Source organism: Mytilus edulis, chromosome 3 (genome assembly GCF_963676685.1).
Source record: "Mytilus edulis chromosome 3, xbMytEdul2.2, whole genome shotgun sequence".
Lineage (NCBI taxonomy): Eukaryota > Metazoa > Mollusca > Bivalvia > Mytilida > Mytilidae > Mytilus > Mytilus edulis.
Window position 1 is genome coordinate 36227346 of NC_092346.1, and position 26748 is coordinate 36254093.

A 26748-nucleotide genomic window follows, 5' to 3' on the forward strand; every position below is an offset into this window, starting at 1 on the left:
ATTTTTGCCGCGTCTCCTCTTCCCTAACTGCTCAAACGATCACTGATCATGGTGATTAAAACAGGAGTTCCTTTTTTCCTCAGTATTCCCTGTATTCAATTTAAGACGAACTGATTCCGATACTTTGTTTTGCATTTCTTTCGCTTGTCACTTACGAATAAGATGGGCGAAGTTTTTTAGCATTTTAATTGCTTTCATAAAAAAAACTTATCGGATACATAAACTGAACATTGATCTTTAAATTTTTAACAAAACATAATTTGTTTTTTTCTTGAAAGAATTATTCCATTAAAAAGAAAAAAATCTTCTTGTTCTTTAAATGAGGGTAATAATGCGTCAAACGGCCATTTTCGGCTACCCTTAGATCAAATTGATTAAAATGTTACCTTATAATATCCTTATCGTGATTCGTCAGAGGTCTCAAATAATTATAGTTACCGTAATTGATGGAAAACAAAATTAACGTGATTCGTCAAAATCATTCGATTTTTGTATCGTCTAAAAGAAAGTGCATATTTTATCGTCATGCACCAAAAATTACCGTTAAAACATCATTTGTCAAGAATTTTTACCGTTATTTGTAATGGAAGTACCCCCATTACCACGTACTCTCTTAAATTTGTTTGCTAAAATATTAGGTTGATTGTAAAACTTTCTTTATCTATAAAAAAAAGAATATAATAACACACACTATTTTGGCCACATCGATCAATATTATCCCTCTAGTATTTACTCTTTATAATACTATGTATACACTTGCTACCGGAAGTTTACATTTATCTGTTAAGGTCATGTTTATCATCGAGCACCGTTTATCATAGGCAAACAGTAACAGGTAAATTGTTTTTAACACAACCAATACACGACGTGGAAATTGAAAGAAGTAAGTACATGTATATACTAAAATAAACCAAATCATGTTAATATTTAATAAATCTCACCTTATTAACATTTAAAAAGTTTACGATAATGGAACCTTTTATTATGAAATGTATTTCATTCTTTTCATTGTTAAGGTGGCACGGTAGTATTTACATTCTGGAATTAAGGTTGCTTGCTCTCTTATGTACAACTTAAAGTCAATGTATCTGAACAGTGTTATTGGACAAAATACAGTATCTACTGATCATACTTTGAAATAATTTTACATGCAGGTGAAAATGATTTTTTGAGAATTTTGTATTCACTGCTTGATAAAAGACCTAAAAGCACTTGTGATCTTAGCATGCTTTAATGTTTATAAAGAAAAAGGTAAACGGTAATGATACACATTCAAATCCATTTCTACTATATTATAATGAAAGTAGAATTTTGAGCAGTGTTAGAAAGTGGTGTAAATTCTAAAAAGGCTAGCATTATCCCAGTGGGCCAGGAAATACTACCGTGCCCCTCAAAGATAAATGCTAAATTAAGTGCATATGTTAGTATGAAATCGGACAACGGTGAGCACATCGTCATAGATCTCGTTGGAAGGGCCTTATTTTAGCCGATAATTTTATTATGACATTACCTGATGGTTTGTAAAGGATTAATTGAAATTCACAGTCACGGTGAAATGAAATCAAACAAGACCTTGAGATTGTATTGTCGCGGAGATATTTCAATGTAAATAAGTTAGATAGCATTATAATTATTAGTAGGTGGCAATATATAGGACTGTCATCTTAAGAGTATCAGTAATTTAAATATCTTTAAAAAAATTATGGAAAATCAAACATATTCAATTTCTTTGGAAAGTTGTGACTAAAATAAACTTACGGTTTAAAACTTGTAGATTGTATAAGTACATGTAGATGCAATAATGTGAATCTTAAATATCAAGTCTTCGGTTTTGGATTTACAATTATTTAGGCGAGTGTAATATTTGAAAAAGACGTCTAGTTAAGGACTTTAATGCACCCACCTAACACACGGCTAATTTCTTTTTTAAATGAAAGAATAATGATTTAACTTTGATTTTTGCCCGGTCGTCACAAAATCGTACGGTGCAGTTTTTGTAAAATTGACGTACACAAGGAAGTATTCTGGTAAACAACTTTAATTACTTGATCAGTTTACCGGGCTTAATTTATGCCCGAGGATCGCCGCCGAGAAAACTACATAACATATTATCAGCTTCAACAAATACTAAAAATATATGGTCAATTTATAGTTACAATGTACATGTATATACTTGTACATACAGCCTCAACAAGGCCAAGATACATCCAATATTGTATACAGTAGCTCTATAATTTTGTCTTATTATATACATACAGGCTCAACAAGGCCAATGTACATTCAATATTGTATACAGTAGCTCTATAATTTTGTCTTATTCTTTTTAACTCTTTTTCATTCTTATTTATCATTACAAATGCACCGTATTTATGGACACATCTTTGATAACTATTAACAAGTTTGACTGATCAACAGATTAGAAAAATTGAAAATGGGGCATACATTCTACATGGCATTATTTTTCTTCTGGGGGTCAAAATTTTATCCAAGACAATGTCGACCAAACTACAGAAACAATAAAAGTTCTCCGTATGACTTTGGTTGGTTAAACGGCAACATCGGTCCGGTATGATGTTATTCAACTTTCTACAAGATTTGATCTGTTCACGCAGGGGGAGGATTTAGATTGCAAAAACATGTTTAACCCCGCCGCAACTTTGCACCTGTCACAAGTCAAGAGCCTTTGGCCTTTCTTGTTTTTGTATGATTTTTTGTTTTAATTTCTTGAGTATATTTCGAAGCTTAGTATGACGTCCATTATCATTTCAAACTAGTACATTTTTGTTTAGGGGCCAGCTGAAGAACGCCTCATGTCCTTTTCCAATTTTTAATTCAATCTGTATATAGTAGATCTTGTGTCCGCTTTGAGCAAAACCTCTGCTGTACTGGTATATGCCCATGCCAAGGAAGTTGTCTTTGTACTTGATATTTTGACCGATAAGAATGACGAGATTACAAGTTAAAATGAAGCTATATATAATATTCCGATATCGCAATATTCCGACACCTAAATGGTCCTACATCCCATTGGTCCGACGTTTCGATCATTTAGGTTAAACGCTAACGGGATTTTAACATAAGAAAGCCAAATAAAAAGTTCAATATTAGGATAACCTTGTCCTCCGTTTGAAGCGGTGAAACAAGATATGAAAAAGTAATACGTAGTGCCAAAGTAGCCGAAGGTCATCACTAGCGTCATTTAAAAAAAGATTTAATAAGATATCTCAAGATACACGGCGGCCGACTAAAGTAAAATCAAACACAGTTTGACGTACAATGAGTGGTCATATTTTCCTTGTGATGTTTTATATTAAAATTGTCAATTTGTTGATATAAATATACTAGTAGCACTTTACTCATTTTAGTAATGTTAGTTAGTACATGTACTCTTATCATATCTGATTTAGTGATGTAAATGCAATTGCGGTATGCTCCAGACTTAACATATTGCACTATAATAATGAGGAAAAAAAATCCGCCCTATGGTTGTCTGATCTTGAAGCGGTTATTAGGCTTTCAAACTAACAGGAGACCATACGCTTCCTCAATTTTAATGTACACCTCATCATGGGACTTTCTAAATAATTAAAAATACGTCATATGTTATATTTTCTCCTTGCTTCAAATATTTTGTTTCGGATTATTTATATCAAATTTGCAGATATATGTTTGTAAATACGTGCAATCAAATGATATGGAGGTATTATAAGATTTAGATGATGCAAGGGCGACTACAGATACATTTGTTTGACTTAATGGTTGATTTTCAAAGACTCCGAGAGAAAACGTTACGTAACATGCATTACCGTTAAAATCAACCAAAATTAATTTATACTATGATTGAAATATATTTCCCAACAGTAATACAGCATTCCTATAAAATTGTTTCATTTTTGCATTTGTTTTGACTCGATTTTTCTACTTGAAGTATCCGTGAATTAAAATTACATCTATGACCTTTGACCTCGATTTAAAAGAAATTGCACCATAATTTCTTTTGACGACCGGGATATTTAAAAAGAACACATTCTTAGCTTTCCAGTGATATATAATATAGCCGTGTGTTAGGTAGGTGCATTAAAAATGTAAATTTGGCTCTCATATCACTCGCCTAATTTTAGTCGCGAACATATTCACCCAAGACGATACATTATTTGTCAAAATGCACATCTAGTGCAGTAAAAATGGTATTACCACTAACTCAAAATGTGGAAATTATAGAATCGTTTTAGGCTCTTTTGAGTTATTTTTAAAAGTGACATTTTTAGTTATTGCCTTGCTGTTACATACCCGATTACACAAAAATACAGATATCCGAACCAATTGAGAATGTATATCCCTTACGTTGACTTTTCGTTTTTTTATTGACATGATATATGACAATCGTTTTATTTTGTGAATAACTTTGTTTTAACACGCATCTCCTCGCTTCTGTATAGCTAGGCCTGTGTTGGTGAACATAGTGTACCGTTTTCATATGTCCGGCAATATTTTGAGCAGATATACATATTTATGACGGAAAATATTCAGTGACATCGTACATGTAGTAATGCATAATCGTTTTTATCATTTCAGCCTCGACAGCAAAATGGAAAAAGATAAGAAAATTATAAAAGAAAAAAGAGCTTGGGTTAACAAACAGATTGGAGCCGCTGTGGTACTCACAACAGTAATTTTTATAACTTTATTCTATTATAGTCCATTATCTGTAAAAGGAGTGAGCACCACCGCTGATCGTTTGGTATTCACCTTCCGTTGTCTCTTCGTCTCATCTTTTTCCATTATATACGGAATTCACACAGTAGGATCAGTCAGAGGAAGTACTAAAGCAATAGATCCTGTGAACGGAGGAGGAGAATCATTGGTTGATGTGCCAAACCGGATATTACGTAATACAGTGGAACAGTTCTTTCTTCATATGATCGCACTGCTAACTCTATCATCTTTTCTCGACGAGGGATCAATGAAAGCCATTCCAATACTGACATTTATTTTTATTCTAGGAAGGATTTTATTTTACTTTGGATATACTTATGATCCAATATATAGAGGACTAGGATTTGCTAGTACATTTCTTCCAACAATAGCTACATATTTATACTGCTCATTCCGTATATTGCAGACACTTCTGACGTAAACGTTTAATGAGCATGCGTAACGTTACGAGAACGGAACTTTGTGATAGCAAAACGAACACAACCGAATTTTCATCAATTTAAATATTTTACTTAGTGTGACAAATAAGTCTCATTTAAAAATTATATTTTATTTTCAACGATTTGATGATATATACAGACAAATTTTCCTTACAAATAAATATTGCCAACAACAATTACATAATCTGCCTTGTAGCATTTCCAGTTGACAACTTTTACTTGGATTTCATATTATTAGTATGCAAGTTGATGGATTCGTGTTTCTTCTTCACCAGACCAGGGTCTTCATTGGCGGATCCAAAGGAGGGAGGGGGGTCCGGGGGTTGGTACCCCCCTTTTTTTTTGGCCGATCAATGCATTTGAATGGGAACATATAGCTGGAACCCCCTTTATCCTGGGTTGGGACCCCCCCCCCCCTTTTTTTTAAATGGCTGGATCGGCCCCTGGTCTTTTATTGAACATTTGACGGTTCCATATGTATTGTCAAGCTACCAAAACTACAAAAAAGCCGCCATATATCGTTTCATCATGGCTTCAATTAGATGATTTACAACCGATTAATCTTTGTCAATTTAACAAGTTCCCTGTCTTCAATTAAAGAACCAGCAGATTTTTTTTTATAAATTAAATGGTATTGAAAAAATATAACAATTCTTTTTGCTACAACTAATTTGGAATTTAAAAAGGGTAAAAGTGACACTAGCTGGACTGTGAAGCGATGGTTGCATATTGGCAGCCTCGGTGGAAGTCAAACAAGTGCTTTGTTTTTCTCCATTGTATTGTTTCACAAGTTATACTGTATCAAGCCGAAGCCATTTATAGCTTTTAAACCAATATTGGGCTTTATTATAGATCAATTATTTATACATGTATTTACATTATTGACCTTTGGTCTGACGGGAATAGATCAACTGTCGCCCACTGCATTTCTTTTATAGGCCTAATTGTTAATGCTAGAGTATTCAAAACTTTGTCATTATCAATGGGAATGCGTTTGTTTCGCACTTATTGTATATATTTGATTGTTCAATGTCTTGCTAAATATTTTGCTACACTTCATATTTAATCAGTATCGTACCGAAATGGACCATTATCCCTCCCCCCCCCCAAAAAAAAACCGACCTGAAACTTGAATTCATACCATCCGTACCCAATCCACCACTTCCTATAAAAAAAACCACAATCAAATAATAAACATAGAAAACGAACAAAACACACAAAACACACAAAAAAAAAAACAGAACAAAATGAATTAAGTTAAGTGGCTTAATCGGTTTCAGGGAAGTGGACTTAAGTATGTTAACCACGAGAACAGGACTAACAGTTACTTTCCTACAAAATTTGGTAAAACTGAATTTTCTTTTCAAGAACATTTGAAATTATTGTTGTTTTGTATAGGGAAACAATGAGTAATTTTCTGCTCGCAACATTTTATAGTTTTAATGATGAAAATTTTCATTTTCTGTGAAAAAAAATTGTCTTTTACTGTTATACTCCAATATCATGCTTAACACATGCTAACATCATGATTTTGATAAGATTCATAATGGAATTGAGTTCAAACCTGCTTGTTCTGATTTTTAGCTCACCTGGCCTAAAAGGCCATGTGAGCTTTTCTCATCACTTGGCGTCCGTCGTCGTCGACGTCGTCGTCGTCGTCGTCTGTCGTCGTTAACAATTTTTCAAACATCTTCTCCTCTGAAACTACTGAATGGATTTGAATGAAACTTAGGAATTTGATGCGACTGTCATACAAGTGAGAGGTTTAGCTAGCTATAAAACCAGGTTCAATCCACCATTTTCTACATTAGAAAATGCCTGTACCAAGTCAGGAATGTGACGGTTGTTATCCATTCGTTTGATGTGTTTGGACTTTTGATTTTGCCTTTTGATTTTGGATTTTCCTTTTGAATTTTCCTCGGAGTTCGGTATTTTTGTGTTTTTACTTTTTAGCATGATTGTTCCTTAGTATATCCTGCACAAAATGTGCGCTTCGATTTTTGATCCGTCAAAAAACATCGCCGCCGTTACTTAAAATAGAACATAGGGGTCAAATGCAATTTTTGGCTTATATCTCAAAAACGAAAGCATTTAGAGCAAATCTGACATTGGGTAAAAATGTTCATTAGGTCAAGATCTATCAGCCCTGAAATTTTCAGATGAATCAAACAAACCATTGTTGGGTTGCTGGCACTTAATTGGTAATTTTAAGGAAATTTTGCTGTTTTTGGTCATTATCTTGAAAATTATTATAGATAAAGATAAACTGTAAACAGCAAAAATGACCAGCAAAGTAAGATCTACAAATAAGTTAATATGACCGAAATTTTCAATTGACCCCTTAAGGGGTTATTGTCCTTTAATGACATTTTTTCACAATTTGTTCATCATATTTGCTAACTTTAAAAAATCTTCTCCTCTAAAACTACTGAATGGATTTGGTTAAAACTTAGCATGATTGTTCCATAGATTATCCTGCACAAAGTGTGTGCTTTGATTTATGATCCGTCAAAAAACATGGCCGCCGTTACTTAAAATAGAACATAGGGGTCAAATACAGTTTTTGGCTTATATCTCAAAAACAAAAGCATTTAGAGCAAATCTGACATGTGGTAAAAATGTTCATTAGGTCAATATCTATCAGCCCTGAAATTTTCAGATGAATCAAACAACCAATTGTTGGGTTGCTGCCACTTATTTGGTAATTTTAAGGAAATTTTGCAGTTTTTGGTCATTATCTTGAATATTATTATAGATAAAGATAAACTGTAAACAGCAAAAATGATCAGCAAAGTAAGATCTACAAATAAGTTAATATGACCAAAATTGTCAATTGACCCCTTAAGGGGTTATTGTCCTTTAATGACAATTTTTCACAATTTGTTCATCATATTTGCTAACTTTAAAAAATCTTCTCCTCTAAAACTACTCAACTAAATTCAACCAAACTTCAACTGAATGATCAGTAGGGTGTATAAAATATAGTTTGTGCTTTATTTTCTATTTCGTCAAAAAACATGGCCGTCATGGCTAAAAATATATCACAGGGTAAAATGCAGTTTTTGGCTTATATCTCAAAAACTCCAGCATTTAGAGCAAATAAGACAATATGTTAAAGTATTTATTAGCGCAAGGTCTACCTGTCCTGTAATTTTCAGACGAATTGGGTAACTGGTTTTTCAGGTATAATGCCCCTGAATTGATGATTTTAAAGAAATTTTGCAGTTTTTGGTTATTATCTTGAATACTATTATAGATACAGATCAACTGAACATTTAATTAAATTGAAAAGCCAAAATAATCATTGATGAGAGATTTAACCAAAAAAATTAAGGTGAGCGATTCAGGCTCTTGAGAGCCTCTTGTTATTTTATACATGTTATTTTCGCACTGTAACTGTAAAATTTTGTACACAAATTGGAACTCAAAATTGGTAACGATGTTACTTCATTAATCAGCCGTTTTACTTTTGAAGCTAACATGAATTACAGCTGGAGAAAACAGATTTTGTTTAAATAAAGACCAGGGGAAAAAGGTATACATGTATGATAGATAGTGGTGGTAGCTTGGATTGTACAGAAAGCAATCGTGTTAGATATTATCAACTGAATCAATTAAAAAAACAGCTCAATTAAAGCGTTTCTTTCCAGCTGCTATCTCCAAAACAGCTGCTACCTCCAGAAAATTACCATTTATTGGGAACCTTATATTGGACACTAAAATGTGTCATGTAAATAACTTTCTGAAACACGCAACAGAATCCAAATCTTGAGGATTCAGCACAACTGTATCGCTAACATGACACGTACTGTATGTGTAATACAGTTCTAGGCATTGTTTTTATGACACAGAACAGCTAGTCAGACAAATGGAGAGGAGTATCTGGAGTTAAAAGTATAATCTAATAACGTTGCTAATTTGTACAATTATAAAAAGAACAAGACATTCTTGCGATGATTAAGGCTTATAAGAATAAGGAGATGATGTAATGATACAACTATCCAAAGTTTAAATACAATGGCTGTAAACAATTATAGGCAACTGTACAATCTTCAACAAAAAAACCTATACTGTATATTTAGTTTGTTTGCTTTAATCAACCTGGTTACTGTTATATTTCATACAGTCTAAATTAATCATACTTTCCAGTATTTCCTGGTGACGTATGTTGGATGAAAAGATTGTCGAAGATTGACTTGAAAGTTGATATTTAAGCAAAATTCTTACCAAACGCGCACTGTCTAATACAGACAGAGGAGACAGGACTGACACTGAATTATGACATTAACTCACATTTTAATAATCGTAGCGGATCGAAGTCATAGTGTATGAGAAAATAAAAATATACGATAATTGTAGCTGTCACCATGAATGTGCAGATGTTTTGGTTGTTCAAGTTTATTTTTATCATGAATGACTGGTATCAGGCATCCAGATACTGTACTTCATTGCATATGTTGATGATTGTCTATCTGAAAATGAAATGTTAACTTTATTAAAAAAGATGTGGTATGATTGCCAGTGCGACAATCCTTTGAGGGGTACGTAGGTGGCCTGTTGCAAGGCATACATGCTTCCCTATCCAATGTACCCTCAATTTTCGGTGGTAGTCTAAAGTTTCTCCGATCTTCATTCCAGCTAGCCTCTTTTACATGACCTGTATATAGTATTTTTAATTGTTAAGAGGCTGTCCAAGTAAATATCAGGCAAATCCTATGATATGGGTGGCACAACATAATTTGTTTCCCACTGAATTTTTGGTTCCAATGCAATGTTTATATCATACAAAGGATATAATTTTATATGTCAAAGATATTTTTGAATCAACAGTGGATGGCTCAGAAAATGATTTTAAAGTTCACTAACAATTCAACAAATTTAAAAATTTTGTACAAAATGAAAAGTTATCTCCCCTTTTCAATAATTTTCAGTGCTTTTTATTTTTTTTTCTCTTTATTTGTTGCAGTTAATAAAAAAACAAAATTTAAATTTGAGAAAGAATGATTTTGTGATATGAAATAGATGAAAAAATTTTGAAAACAAAATATGTCATATGCCATCCACTGCCTGGTTTTTCCATGGACACCCTCTTAATTTGTTCTCGTACTGAAAATGCATGAACTATTTGCCATCGAACTTTAAGGTTCCGTCTAAGTCAAATTAGCTTGTATTTGTTTGACATTATTCACACGAATACAAGGATGAAACTGTGGCAAATTACATATCAATAGAATCAGAACATTGCATAGTATCTTTTAATGAATGTTTTAAAGTTCTGAATATCTCCAGGAAAAAATGTCCAGTCTCTGAAGTTCCAATTCTTTCAAAAAGTGTAGAATTTTTGTAAGTCCATAACTGACCTAAAATGACATAAAATTCAGAATTATATATTAATATGTATGACAACCATATATAAATTTGCATTTAAACACTGTCAATTGCAAGATTTTAAAAGTAAAGTAAAATGAATTTATAAAAATCTGGATGCCATTTTATTGGGACTACTTACATTGTGAAAGGGAAAGTGAAAGCAAAAGTGAAAGTGAAAGTTAAAGTATGGAGGCAAATGGTAAACATTAAAATTTATCAATTATATCAAATTCAGTTTAATTATATATAGAAGTGATTCGTCTGACTTTTAAAGTTGCAATATTTTGACATAATTTTGTGATGAACAGTTTAAATTGTCTTTCTAATGCACACCAAAGTTTAGGAAATTTAATGCCAAATATTTATAATTTCCTGAAAGTCTCAAAAAATTATATTTTCTAAAATATTACTTTTGTGCACAAAAACATCATGTTCAATCATTCAACTTCTTTCTGTGATGCATTTAGTTGGTGATATCCTTCTAGATCACTTACAATTTATCATTATTTGATTATAAGATCATTTATTTACCAAATATGCCATTTTTGTATCTTGTTGAAAGTTTTAGACCATGGAAGTCTCAAAGAATATGTATTTTTTGTAACTTTTGATATAAACTATGTATTATATAAAACATTTCTCATAATAAATACATGTTATTGGGACTTTGTTCATTTAAATGAACATGTTGGTAAGAAGGTCATGATCAGTGAGATAGGAAAACATTGTTCAAATCTTTATAAAAATATTTCATAGAATAAACCAGAAGCATTGGTGTAATAAATTTAAATATGAAGTTTGATACACACAATAATAATTACCCTCAAAAAGGTTCTCCAAACTTTACCCTGGAAAGATAACCAAAGTTGGGATTTGCAGAGTGAAGCAGTGGAAGCATCAGCATGCAACTCTTGACAAGCTGAAATAGTACAAACACATAATTATCAACAAATATAAAACCAAACATTTTACTATCATTGCAAATTGTTTGTCAGCTATAATTTCATTCATACAGATGATAAGAAGCATTTCATGTAATGTGGGAACAGTCAGCTTACATTAGCACCAATGTCAATACCATATATAACATTTTTTTTTTCCAAATTGTATCACATATTAGCTGGCAACTACTATTGGCGTCAAATGTTTTTACACCACCTCTAAAGATTAAAAAATGCAAATTTGTTTTACTCTTTTCTGCATTTGTACAAACTATGTTTCAGTTTACAATTATATGTTTGTACTGATGTTTGCTTATGTGATAAAGCTTAACATGCTGGCAAGAAGGTCATGATCAGTGAGATAGGAAAACATTGTTCAAATCTTTCTAAAAATATTTCATAGAATAAACTAGAAGCATTGGTGTAATAAATTTAAATATGAAGTTTGATACACACAAAAATAATTACCCTCAAAAAGGTTCTCCAAACTTTACCATGGAAGGATAACCCAAGTTGGGATTTGCAGAGTGAAGCAGTGGAAGCATCAACATGCAACTCTTGACAAGCTGAAATAGTACAAACACATAATTTTCAACAAATATAAATAAAACATTTAAAAGTCAAGAAATCTTTTAATTCTTTATTATACAGAAGGAGAATTTGCATCTTTCAGACATGATTTTATTAAAATCAAATGTGGAATTATGATTTCATGTTATACAATTTGCAACCATATCATTGATAGATAAAACAAAAAAAAATCTTACTGAATCTTTAAACAAAACGAGCCTCAGCACTTTGTTATAACGGTAACTAGAGGCTCCTAGGAACATGAATATCTGACATGGAAACCATGACTTATTGCCATATTGGAATCAAGGGTGAATCAAGAAAATTAATTTGTCCTCCGATCATTTCTGCAACTCATATTTATAAAAATATAAATTTTTCAGATAATTGCCAAAAACTAAAAAGTGTTTTCAGGGACAAGAACCCATAAAAGTGTTGACTTGTTTTTCTGAAACCTTACATAAGGATAGAGTCATTGTGCTTATCAAACTTTACATATTTCTTCTATTGTTTTGGTGAGGACAAGCATAGGTGTAAAACACATCATGTTTTATATCTGAGCTGAATTATAAATTGTGATGCATTTCAATGTAACTTATAAATATTGATAAAAGTATAAGATACTTTTGATATTATGAAAAGTGAAGAGTTTTAGAACTTAAAGTTAATCAAACTGGCCTCACATAACTTTTTTTCATTGTGATATGTTATTAGTAGGATTATAGGAATCTTACAACCATGATAGTGTAAGATCAGGAAATCTCAACAACCAATGGCATTTTTTTATTGTTCTATAACAAGGTTTTAGCCAAATTGAAGAACAATAATATTTTCCCCAAGGGTCTTGAGAATTCATTATCTTGAACATACCACACATGTTTGATTATATTTGTCAATTTTAACTACATCAAGATGTATGCGTTAGGAAAAAATTGATTGTTTGGTTGAAATGTCATAGACAATGTTGCTGTTATAATTGTTCTGCATTCCCAAAGGAAAAAGTCATAACACATGCATGTAAAGATAAGGAAATCTCATTGGGAATAACTGCTCTGTCTCAAAAGTGGTAAACTGTTATGTCAACACCTGTCATTTCAACTGTATAACTGGGATCGAATTTAGATGACTGAATGACAGAATAACGGATGGACAAGGCTATTCCAATATACAACCCACATGTGGGGGTATAATTTCTTTTTAAGTAAAAAGATTAATATACTTGTCAGAGATATAGCATGCCATTAATCTGTTAACCTTGCATCAGGTGACATTTTTTCTAATATCAAATTTTAGCTAAAACTACAATACTGACCTGATTTAAAATTGCACTATACATCAATGAACCGTACAGATTCAGATCGGTAATCTTCAACCAGATGATTTATTTCATATGGGTTGTCATTACTGTCATATAGGACTTCATAAATTGCACCTTAAAGAGATACATCAAATTGAACAAAACATAACAACAAAGATGTGCCCAAGTAAAGATATAAATACAGATTCATAGTGCAATTATATGTTATAAGCAAATTGATTGCTCATTCAATTTGGTCTTTCATTTATTTAATAAGATATTGACTGTCTTTTATACCCTGTATAGCCCATATTCCATCTACTTTTAAAATGAGCATGTACAGAAACAGTTGGATTTTGCCATTTTGGGCATAACAATTAATATAAATGTTTACTTGTCCTTGCTCTTGTTTTTGTGTCTGAAATAGTTTTTATGTGATCTCAAGCTGTATATTAAGATATTTTGAAGACTGATGTTTGCAAGCAAAAGTACTTTATTTACATACATAGAAATTCATAACATTTAAACAAGTACCTTTCACACCATCCCTTCCTGATTTTACACTCAGCACTGTCCCTTTATACCATTCACATGTATTGTCTACAATCCATTTGTGTTCTATTCTTTTGTCTAGGAATTTCACCAATCTTGGCCTACCTCTTTTACTGAAATATAAATACATGTATCGATAATTAGTATCCATAAGATACTACATTTCCTATTGACTATCACTTCTTTTAAAAATAAATGTTATACAACAATATCAGTTTGTTCAGATACATGTTTGAAAATTGTTCGGATTCTTTTTCTTAGCTTAGTTTGCACTGTCAACACATTTCCTTCTTTTTATATTGCCAGTGATTCTTATGGTATGTTAGACTGAAAATTTGGTCATGTGAAATTGTTGTTATCTACATCATTCTTACAAAGTATGATGGACATATGAACATACAGACATCAGTAACAATATGTCATATCCAAATATGTGGTCGTGACATCAAAATAAACCATTTAAGAGCAAAGAAGTTTGGTTGTACCTGTAGAAAACTTATTTCAAACGGTATAGCACATCCTCATTTTTACGGAGATGTTGTTTACCGTGCTCGGAAATTTACAAACGATCCTGGTAAGCTTATCGGTCCTTTAAATAAACTTATTCTAAAAGGTTACCAATTCAACACTGTAATTAGATCTTTGAATATTGTTTTTATTGGTATTAATATTGATTTTGTTATCAGTAAACTAAAAGCAAACTAAATATCATTGTTATATAAATATACATGTGCACATTCATGGATCTACAATCTCTGACTGTTGATGACGTCTTTATTCTAAATTCATTGGATGTTGGATGTGTAATGATTGATAATTTAGTCTTAGATGCATGATTTTTTTGTATTAGTTGTTATTGGCTTTGAACTAGGTGTCAGTAACTGCGAGTACTCTCAGATTTGTACTGATAGTCTTTTTGTGGTTAGGATGTTTAAGTGATGAGCCCCTCTGTTTTTGTAACATGTATTTTTATTTGTATCGATCTAATGAGTTAAGCCTTTTTCAACTGATTTTTATAGTTTGTTCCTATGTTGTACTGTTACACCACTGTCCCAGGGTAGGGGGAGTGTTGGAATCCCGCTAACATGTTTAACCCTGCCACATTATTTATGTATGTGCCTGTCCCAAGTCATGAGCCTGTAATTCAGTGGTTGTCATTTGTTGCTGTGTTACATATTTGTTTTTCGTTCATTTATTTGTACATTAATAAGGCCGTTACTTTTCTCGTTTGAATAGTTTTACATTTGTCATTTCGGGGCCTCTTATAGCTGACTATGCGGTATGGGATTGGCTCATTGTTGAAGGCCGTACGGTGACCTATAGTTGTTAATTTCTGTGTCATTTGGTCTCTTGTGAAGAGTTGTCTCATTGGCAATTACACCAAATTTTCTTTTTAAAAAAAATACACTTATTATTCAGTCAGCAGATCATCACATTGAACAAATGCAAAATTTCAAGGGATAAAAAATATCTGTTAGAAATTGATTCATATGATTTTAACAGCAATGTTTACCTTCTAGTACAGGGTGTTTGGTCTGCTGATGGTTCAATGTTTGCTTCTGAGACAAAGTCATTGTTCTGTTTTGCTGTATTCTTTTTCTTTCTACCAGTCGTTGTTTTTTTGCCAGGTTGGGTGGGTGCAATGTACTGTAACAAAAAAATTAACACATCATTTTTATTGTATGGTCCAATATATATCTTTCAAATCATAAATATCTAAAATACACTAAAAGAAAACAGATTATGCACAAATCATTTTATAACCTAGGAACATTGTATGGGTATAATATATTTTCACACTTTGCATTAATCGTTAAGACACCTTTTTGTTATTTGTTGGTTTCTCAGAAAAAGTGTGGTTTTGTCCTTAAGACATTATTTACTAAATTTGTCAAATTTTTCAGTTGAAAAAGAACAAATTTCAAAACAAAAATGATGATTAAAAATCCCATGCAATTGAATCCCCTTACCAGATCTGGCACTGATTTGCAAATTTCTATTAATTTTTAAATGAAATGTTCAATGAGTAATTTTCAAGTCAGCAATAAAATTTAAATCAAAAATAAGTTTCTCAAACTCTAAAATAACAGGTCTGTTGATCTGTAACAAAATAAACATAAAAAAGATCCCTTATAACTCTTAACCTCATAATTCATATAGATGTGTGTCTACCAGGGTTGGACCCTGGAATTTCACCCTCCATGAATACTCCACTTTCTACCATAGGAGTGCATTGGTGAATACATACAAGGAAGCACACACTTCAATATATATGTACTAGTATTAAAATACACATATGATCCTTTGTTCAATGTCCATACATGTAATTTACAAACCACGATTCATATAAACATTTTTATACTGCTTGAGACATTCCACTTTTTTTTCATAAATACTCACCCAGATTCCTGGTTCCCTTATTCCAGGACTTTTGCCATTACGTGGTGAACACAATTCCGGAAGAATAGCATTGAAGTAAAATGCTTTTAGTTTTGGCAGCATGATGTTTTCCCACAAGGTATTGTCCCTAAATATTCTTTGGATAAACAACTGGTGTGGATTAAGAGTCCTCACAACGAAATCTATCCAAGGATAATTGCAAATGTTCATTAAACCATGACACTGATAAAAGTAGTTGTGGGTACTTTTCAAATTTAAATGACCACTGACAGTTTCCAGACAGAATGATGATTTTTCACTTGCTTGGTAGAGATTGACAGGTTTGTTGTGCAGAAGATTTTTTATCTCCAAAAGACCATCACCAGACGCAGTTGAAACTATACCATCTGCACTAGCAGCCAAAAATGGGTGTTCATGGGCAATTAGCAAACCAGTAGATTTAACAGTTACATTCTCATGTTGTTCTGCCTTTTTGAGCGTATACTCCTCTATAGATGTTCTTTCTTGCAGAAGTCCATTTCTGGTGTGTCTATTTCCCTTGAAGGTGGAGTACAGAAGATTTTTGACTAAATTTAATACTTTCAATGAAGGGTTACGGCGAATGATTGGTCCAAAATTTGAAGCTGTTAAACGTTTTCTTCTTTCCGTGTGCCAAAGACCAGACAAAGATTGCTGTGAAGTAGAATTTGTTATTGCATTCATTTGAGGTATACCAATGTTAATATGAGTCTGAATATATTTGTCCTTTATATTTGATAAATCAGATGGAGATTTGTCAGGGGTGTAATCCATTGCCTCAGTGCCATAAGACTGTCTAGCTTTTTTGGAGTTGCTTTGTTTGCAAACTTTCATTTTTCTCTTCCATCTCAATTGCTGAGTGTCTGGTTTCGATTTGTATTTTCTGCTACTGATAAGTTTTTTTTCATGTCTAGCGTAGTATTCATCAAAGAATTTACCTGCTTTTGTTGTTGTTGCCTGTTCCCAAACAATAGGTGACCACTTTGGTCCAAAATTCATTCTTAGCCCTCCTCCAAAACATCGTCCATGCCAAGATCCTCTATTACAGAGGTTGTAGATTTTTCCGCCATCAAATTTTGTCCTTATTCTCATCCAATTTTCAGCTAAATTTGTTGTTGTATTAGAAATGAGACGGTGAGCTTTTTCAGCAATTCTATTCAAAATTGATGTCACGTCTTGAATTATATACTGTTCAACATTACTGTACTCTATAGATGATTCTCCTCTTGCTTCCTCCTGTGCAGCTAATGATGAGCCTTCAGACCAAAGTTTTTCCTGTTCTTCAAATATATCCAATGTCTCTTCCACTGGTTGGTCTGGTGGTATGACATGATGGTCCTGAGTGATTGGATTGACATTGTCCCTTGCCTTGCAAAAGTTACTGCAGTTGGAATGTAAACCAAAAACATGAAAAACAGAGTTTTTTATGTCATGACGAAGCTGAGAAATAGCTTCAGGTTTTGTGAGGTGATTTGTTTCTACATCTTTAGAACGCATTCTGATGGCACTACGCAAAGCAGATACTAACCGTACACGAGTTGTTTTTGTTAAATGGTTTCTACCTTTATATAGATGATTTTCGGAAACAAGTTTTTCCAGGTTTGACCTAAAACATTTGCAAGTATGGTTAGCACATTCTTCCTTTTCCACATATCTACCCCAACCAGGCACTTCCTCTCGTATCCTAGCATAAACTGAACTGTCACCATCTCCTACAACACGGATATATCGTAGGCCATGTTTGGATTCTGCTTGTTTGAACCCTTCAAGCACAATATCAGCTTCCATAGACTGACTATCTTCTGACCAGTTCTTAAAACATGTATGTTCTGTTGGGATTGTATTGACTTTCTCTGCAGTGCTACATACGTAGCAATACTTGTTTCGTACTCCTATATGCAAAAGTTTTTTTGTTGCTTGCCCTATTATGATTGCCACTCCTCCCAGGGCATTATAGGAATGTTTGTGGGTTCGTTTCGACCATCCTCCATCAGTAATTACGGTTATTGCTGGGATACCCTGATGAAAACATCCGTTCTCCATGGCAATCCTTCTTTCCTCTGCTCCAACCTGTTAAATAAACATATGGGACATATAAATATAACTAGTCCCACTTGAGTTTCCAAAAATATCATTTATTAATGCCACGAAGGCTAAACCTAATTAAAAGTTTAAAGTGTGGTTGGATTTGTTTGTTTTTTCAGACAGAATTTTTTTTTTCTGCAATTTTTCAAGTTTGTGTGACAGTTTTGTTAATGTAAGCAAACATGATTAAACAAGAGTGGACACACTGAAATGTCTCGCCTGTTCTAGTGTTCATACTATAATTTATGTTGAAAGTGTAACTAGAGGCTCTAAAGAGCCTGTGTCGCTCACCTTGGTCTATGTGAATATTTAACAAAGAACGCAGATGGATTCATGACACAATTGTGTTTTGGTGATGGTGATCATGGTGTTTGTACATCTTACTATCTTACTTTACTGAACATTTTTGCTGCTTACAATTATCTCTATCTATAATGAACTTGGCCCAGTAGTTTCAGAGGAGAAGATTTTTGTAAAAGATAACTAAGATTTACGAAAAATGGTTAAAAATTGACTATAAAGGGCAATAACTCCTAAAGGGGTCAACTGACCATTTCGGTCATGTTGACTTATTTGTAGATCTTACTTTGCCGACATTTATTGCCTTTTCAGGGCAGATAGATCTTGACCTGATAAACAATTTTACTTCATGTCATATTTACTTTAAATGCTTTGGTTTTTGAGTTATAAGCCAAAAACTGAATTTTACCCCTATGTTCTACATTTAGCTGTGGCGGCCATTTTGGTTGGTTGACCGAGTCACGCCAAACATTTTTTAAACTATATCCCCAAATGATGATTGTGGCCAAGTTTGGTTTAATTTGGCCCAGTAGTTTCAGAGGAGAAGATTTTTTAAAAGAATACTAAAATTTTATAAAAATGGTTAAAATTGACTATAAAGGGCAATAACTCCTTAATGGGTCAACTGACAATTTTGGTCATGTTGACTTATTTGTAAATCTTACTTTGCTGAACATTATTGCTGTTTACAGTTTATCTCTATCTATAATAATATTCAAGATAATAAGACAAAACTGCAAAATTTCCTTAAAATTACTAATTCCGGGGCAGCAACCCAACAACCAGTTGTCCGATTTGTCGGAAAACTTCAGGGCAGATAGATCTTGACCTGAAAGATTATTAAACTCCTGTCAGATTTGCTCTAAATGCTTTGGTTTTAGAGTTATAAGCCAAAATCTACATTTTACCCCTATGTTCTATTTTTAGCCATGGCGGCCATCTTGGTTGGTTGGCCGGGTCACCGGACACATTTTTTAAACTAGATACCCCAATGATGATTGTGGCCAAGTTTGGTTTAATTTTGGCCCAGTAGTTTCAGAGGAGAAGATTTTTGTAAAAGTTAACGACGACGCCGGACGCAAAGTGATTGGAAAAGCTCACTTGGCCCTTCGGGCCAGGTGAGCAAAAAAAGCATTGTATACAACAAGCATTACATTAAATTAACTGTACTTGAGATGAAGGTGAGATAAACCTTTTCAGACATAAATGTAGTTCATACACTCATTCCCATTCCATACAACAATCTAGTTTACCTATTGCTAAAAGTATCTCCGAATTAACGTAATGAAAAAAAATAGCCTTGACCAATGAACCATGAAAATTAGGTCAAGATCAGCTAACACCTACTAAACAGCCATGCATACACACCATACAATTATTTCATACATCAAAATATATTCTACTATCCCTATAGTATTTGAAAAAAGACCAAATCATTGATGATTTAACATTGACCAATGAACCATGAAAATGAGGTCAAGGTCAGATGATTATTACAAGACAGACTTGTACAACTTACAAACATTCTATACACCAAATATAATCAACTTGATGCTTATAGTATCTGAGAAATAGACAAAATTGCAAAATTTAACTTTGACCACTGAACCATGAAAATGAGATCAAGGTCAGATGACACCTGTCAGTTGGACATGTACACCTTACAATCATTCAATACACCAAATATAATTGAGTGAATGCTAATAGTATCTTTGAATAGACCTAAACACAAAAATTTAACTTTGACCACTGAACCATGAATATGAGGTCAAGGTCAGATGACAACTCCCAGTTGGACATGTACACCTTACAATCATTCCACACACCAAATACAGAAGACCTATTGCTTATAATTTCTGAGATATAGACTTAACCCTGTAAACTTAACCTTGTTCACTGATCCATGAAATGAGGTTGAGGTCATGTGAAAACTGACTGACAGACATGGGGACCTTCCAAGGTACACACATACTAAATATAGTTATCCTATTACTTATAATAAGAGAGAAATTAACATTGCAAAAAATTTGAACTTTTTTTCAAGTAGTCACTGAACCATAATAATGAGGTAAAGGCCAATGGTCATATGACAGACGGACAGTTCGTCACATAAGGCATCTATATAAAAGTATAAAGTATCCAGGTCTTCTACCTTCTGAAATATTAACCTTATTAAGTTATCCTATTATTTATAATAATTGAGAAATTAACATTGGAAAAAATTTGATAGAAATACACCAAACTACCAAACAATGTGGCTTTCTGTAGGATTAATATATAATTGAAATAGCTGAATAGTTTTATGTAAATCCAAGTTAATTTTGAAAACTTATAAAAAAAATTAAAGGTGACTATATAAATTTGGTGCGAACAGAAAATTATAGCTCTTTTTTACCATTTTACCTATTAATTAAAAGTCCTTAAATTGGACAGCAAAACACCAAACTATGAAAAAACAAGGCGTTCTGTAAGAATAATATATAATTGAGATGGCAGTATAGTTTTATGTAAATCCAAGTTAACTTGGAAAAGTTATTAAAAAAACTAAAGGTGACTATCTGAATTTAGTCAAAAATGAAAATTCTATCTTTTTTTATCTATTAATTTAATCCTTGAATTTGACAGCAATACACAAAAAAAACCAAACAATGTGGCATTCTGTAAGATCAATATATAATTGAGATATCTGCATAGTTTTATGTAACTTCAAGGTAATTTGAAAAAGTTATAAAAAAAATTAAAGGTGACTATCTAAATTTAGTCTGAACAGAACATTCTACCTCTTTTTACATTATTAATTAAAAGTCTTGAAATTTGACAGCAAAACACCAAACTATGAAAAAACGTGGCGTTCTGTAAGAATAATATATAATTGAGATAGCTGTATAGTTTTATGTAAAACCAAGTTAATTTGGAAAAGTTATAAAAAAATTTAAAAGTGACTATCTGAATTAAGCCCAAACTGAAAATTATAGTTTTGTTTTTAACTACGTGTATTAATTTAATCCTTTTATTTGACAGCAATACAACAAACTACCAAACAATGTGGCATTCTGTAAGGCCAATATATAGTTGAGATAGCTACAAACATTTATAACGCTCACCTGAAACGTTTTGCTTAAACCTTTCACAATTATTATTTTTGCTTTAAAATGCCATTTAAATGTTGATCATATTGATTATTTGTAGACCTTACTTTGCCAAACATTTCTGCTGTTTACAGTTTATCTTTATATTCAATAATATTCAAGATAATAACCAAAAACTGCAAAATTTCCTTAAAATAACCAATTTAGTGGCAGCAACCCAACAATGGATTGTTAGATTCGTCTGAAAATTTCAGGGCTGATAGATCATGACCTATTGAACATTTTTACCCAATGACTTAATGCTTTAGTTTTTGAGATATAAACCAAAAACTGCATTTGACCCCTATGTTCTATGTTTTAGATTCTTGAAATAGTTTATGACGACGGACGCCAAGTGATGGTATAAGCTCACATGGCCCTTTGGGCCAGGTGAGCTAAAAATCAAAGTTAATGTGATAAAGTAATAGTATAATTAAAGGTGACTATAGATATGAATTTAATCAGAATTGAAAATTATAGTTTTTTTATCCATTAATTTGACAGCAATGAACAAAATTTTGTAAGATCAATATATAATTGAGTTAAATGGGCTGATTCAGACCAGTCTAGACTAAATTCAAAGGTCAAGACTGAGTCAAGAAAGGTCGAGACCATATTCATACTATATCAAGATTAGCAAATACTCAATCAGACTTATTAAGTAAAGTTGAGACCAAAATCAAGTGCAGTTAAGTAGTGTCAAGACTATGTCAAGTCTTGTCAAGTATAATATGTGCCCGACTTTAATACTGGTTGAGCACAAAATATGGTCTTTTCATACTCTGACCAGTTTGTAGTGCTTGTTCATTAGAATAGACAACTGGTTTAGGAGCCGTACAAATTTTACAGACATACATGTACATGCATATAATTAAAAGAACAGATTTAAGTAAAATTTCCCCCTTTCCAACCCATGCATCTGTTGAGTGTTTGCAATATTAGCATTTATATATTTTTTTTACGCCTCCGGGTGTGGGAATTTCTCGCTACATTGAAGACCTGTTGGTGACCTTCTGCTGTTGTTTTTTTCTATGGTCGGGTTGTTGTCTCTTTGGCACATTCCCCATTTCCATTCTCAATTTTATTTGTGTTTCTCATCCAAATAACAAAATGTTCAAGATTCAATGAAGGTTTGCATCTGGTCATTTCTTGATATAAGATGTTTATTTAAAAAAGTTATCTTTTGACTTAACTGGCACAGGCAGTAATTAAGATCATGTTTAATATTGATACATGTACATGTACATGATATACGACATGTTATAATGACAACCTATGAAAAGTAACATATATTATTTATTTATTCAGTTTTCTTTTTTTGAGTGTGTGTGTGTGTGTGGGGGGGGGGGGGGGGGGGATGGGATTCTCATTTACATTTATTATATATTATGTTTTTTTTTCGATGTTCATGCATTCATTTTACATTTATGTTTTAATCAATTATAATTACCTGTAACATATTTTCTTGGAGAGCTGCTAACCACCATTCCCCTACTTCTTGTTCAATTGCGGAAAATGAAGTTGATGAGAGTCCTGGTGAATTCATTGTCCCCATGATTTCATTTAAGTGAGACGGTCCATTTCCAGTGGCAATACTTCCCCACACAGCTCTCACGTTTACATCAAACCTTTTACTTTCTGGCAATGATGGGCTAGTGCAGAATTTAAATTGTTTATGACATCCTTCACACTGAGCACAAAGAACGGTTGCAAGTCCTAATTTCCTTTCCTCGCTTACAAGTTTTATTGGTGATTGGTTTTTAGAACTTAGCTCTATTGCTGAAGGACACAGACATACGTGCATAGTTATTTCACTGACATGTCCTTGTAATGAATCCAAATTCACAAATCTATAACCTTGTGGGCTTAAATTATGCATTTTCCTTTCTCTGATTTTCAGTTTTAATCCATTTTCTAATAGTTCGGAAGTGAAAAATTTATGGCATTCTTTGGTGTTTTTTTTCTTACTAATTGTTGTCTGTTTGATTCTCTTTAAAACAAGGGACAGCGGCAGAGACTTCCGCTTCATCCTTTTTCTCCTAATTACAAAATTAACAGTTGGTCTTCCACATCTTATACTTGTTCTTTTGCCCTTTGCTGGTCCAGAGCCAAGTCCAAATGTTTTCGACGTTTTCCTTTTACTACCCATTATTATCAAAATGCTTGCTATGACTCTACTTAACTAGTACTGATGTCAATGTGAAGCCTCCATATTTTTTATGTCTCAAGCAGTATGTTTTAATTTTTACTAAAATTTATTCACTTACCTTCAAATTATATTACTTTGTTATACTTAAATATAAGTTCGGTTAAAAACAGAAAAAAAAAAAGAAAATTATTCATGTTTTTGCCAATGTTTACAAGCACCGTGATGGCGCTGGGGTATGGGATCACTTACTTGAGTGTCGATTTACGATATAAGGACAATTTCGATCACATTAGTAATTATTAAATAATCTTTGTTTTTGGTATTAATGTTTGGATACCCATCATTCTCACCTTTTTATGGAAAGGACTCTTCAAATCGGCAACTTTTCATCTGTTGGATCAAAAGATCAGCCCATTCACATCAAACCGGAAGTTGTTTCGAATCATAAAACAACTCTTTGGTTTCGAATTGCAGTACTAATTCAACCCGATTTTACGTTTAATTTGAATATCCGTCATTTATATAATAAAAACAAGATTTTATGTAGTTTTAATTTTAAAATGCATCTAAATATATAATATTAATATTTGGCGGACGAATCATTGCTGCTGACTCTCTACTTTCACTTTGAGCAGGAGGATGACAGCTGATTTTTTGAAGTATTTTAAACGAAAAGCGTCGTGACATTTAACAAAAGCAGCATGATGGTAATAGATTGAAGTGACATAAATAAGGCACTGTCAGGTTATTTGAAATAGCTCCCCTCGATCTCACTCAAAATGAAATAAAAAAAACGAACCCCAAAAATAAAAAATGGCGGGACATAAACGATAAAGGTGATGACGAAACTTGGCCGTTGTGTTTCTCTGGCAATCAACATATACACAATTGCATATGGGTGCACTGCGAGACAATATGAAGAATAGATTAACATATGATTTGTTGAATTCCATTAAGTAATAAATTAATGGGACTTTTTGAAAAAATGTGTTCAGAATTTATTTTTTTTCTGACAAAACACACTCCTGTCGAAATATTACTACTAAATAACTCGTGATTTTGTAAGCAATCAAGTCCATATTCATGATTTAAGCAATTGTGATTGTTTTAGTGGCTAGTATAGAATAATAAAGCACAAAAAGTTGATTAAAAATATCAGCCATTTTTGGAAAAATTGGACTTGGACGGAACCTTAAACAATCGATCATTCAATATAGATATAAACCAAGGGTATTCAACCATGCATTTATACACAGTTATTATTTGTCCCTACAAGGTAACCACTGATAAGTAAACTATGTTTAATATGTATTTTCTTTTCAAATTAAAAAGAACTTTAAACTTTTTAACTTGTCTTGATCCTCATTCAAACGGCATCATTCCCCTTCAATATTTTTCTCAAAAGCACTGTTATAATAATACACATTTAAGTTGATTTCCTAAAAATATAACTATTCGATAACGGCACATGAACTTCTAAATTTCAGCTTATATACCCAGTAGTTGACTGACCTATCTTTTTAGGTCATGTGTGTTTACCTGTTGAATTAACGTTCAAAATTTGCAATTGTTGGTAACACCTTTTTGCAGTTCAAATCACAGGTAATGTGTTTGTTTTCTGTAAATATTTGTATTTTCATTAATGGAACTTAAGATACATAATGAAAACAATTTTTTCACTGAATCATTATGTGTTAACGCTATCATTGCTTAACCTTCAATATATTAACAATTTACAAGTCGCATGTTCTAACAGTAATTGTATGTTTCAATTATAATTTAGAGTTACGACAACGTGATACCAGCAAAAGATCGGGGATGGAGTCCTTAATATAGATAACGTACATATACCAGTTTTCGTCTATCGAAATAATTGCTTAGTCCGCTGAATATATGATTATTTTATCCAGCACTTTTATGATCGATCTAGATAAATTATTTGCCAAATCTAGATGTTGTCATGTATATGCCCAAGTCAGTTATAATTTCAGCAATTCAGATTGTTTAATTAACATTAGAAGCCATTGTGATTGGAACCATATTTGTTAAAACAAGTAAAAGGCGAAATGATGAATAATAGCACAAGACTCGTCAAACAGTTACTCAGATAATAAAGATTTAAGAAGGTTTAGAAATTTCAATAATTGTGACCGGGGCGTAATAATGACGCTTTCGAAGGATTTTTAGGTTTGATTTTAAATATTTCTTTCTCAATATGGTTCCTTAAAAGAAATTTCGTGCAAATGGAAATCTTATTTCAGTAAAACTGTGAGAGAATCAAATAACTATATTTATTGTATAGCAATATAATATTTCCCACAGAAAGTAACCAAAAGTAAGTGTGCAATAAATTCCAATATTGCACTAGTGCAATAAATCTTCAAAACTCATGACGTCATCAACGACAAAATGTTAGTTTAAACCAATTTTTACTTTCAAATATTATATTGCTATACAATAAAAGGGTTATTGCATGAATATTGGGGAATATTGTCCCTCGTAGAACATATATTGCACTCGCAAGCTCGTGCAATATAAAATTCTACTCGGGACAATATTCCCCAATATTCATGCAATAACCCTATAATATTATATATAGGAAAAGTATAACCGAATATTTTTCGAGTGAACGAAATAATATGTTTCTCCCATATACCTCACATGACTCTTTCATTATATATCATAGAGGCACCTCATGGGGGGGTCCTAGTAATCACATAATCACCATTTTTTTGCCAATATAATCACATAATCATTAAATATTTGCTTATCTTTAGTAATC

General features: G+C 32.5%; 1 protein-coding gene and 1 long non-coding RNA gene across 2 annotated transcripts; one reads left to right on the forward strand and one right to left on the reverse strand.

Moving 5' to 3' along the window:
• Positions 1–774: 774 nt before the first annotated feature.
• On the forward strand, positions 775–5332 carry LOC139516367 (uncharacterized). The gene is made up of 2 exons (XR_011662947.1): positions 775–883; positions 4576–5332. It is a non-coding gene; the product is annotated as an uncharacterized lncRNA (long non-coding RNA).
• A 5065-nt stretch (positions 5333–10397) lies between these two features.
• LOC139516368 (uncharacterized) lies at positions 10398–24299 on the reverse strand. Its single transcript, XM_071306428.1, has 8 exons — positions 23268–24299; positions 16287–18374; positions 15400–15533; positions 13869–13999; positions 13350–13469; positions 11936–12033; positions 11348–11445; positions 10398–10516 (listed from the first exon to the last, which is right to left on the reverse strand). The coding sequence occupies exons 1-5, from the start codon at positions 23964–23966 to the stop codon at positions 13366–13368; spliced, it is 3156 nt and encodes a 1051-aa protein (XP_071162529.1). The 5' UTR covers positions 23967–24299; the 3' UTR covers positions 10398–10516; positions 11348–11445; positions 11936–12033; positions 13350–13365.
• Between the last annotated feature and the right edge of the window lie 2449 nt (positions 24300–26748).

Bases quoted from the DNA above. Each gene is read 5' to 3' on its own strand.
- LOC139516368 (XM_071306428.1), bottom strand. From the start codon at position 23,966: ATGGGTAGTAAAAGGAAAACGTCGAAAACATTTGGACTTGGCTCTGGA. The intron at 18,375-23,267 runs GTAATTATAATT...TTTATTTAACAG, and splicing joins TCCAAGAAAATATGTTACAG to GTTGGAGCAGAGGAAAGAAG. The intron at 15,534-16,286 runs GTGAGTATTTAT...TTTTTGTTACAG, and splicing joins TAAGGGAACCAGGAATCTGG to TACATTGCACCCACCCAACC.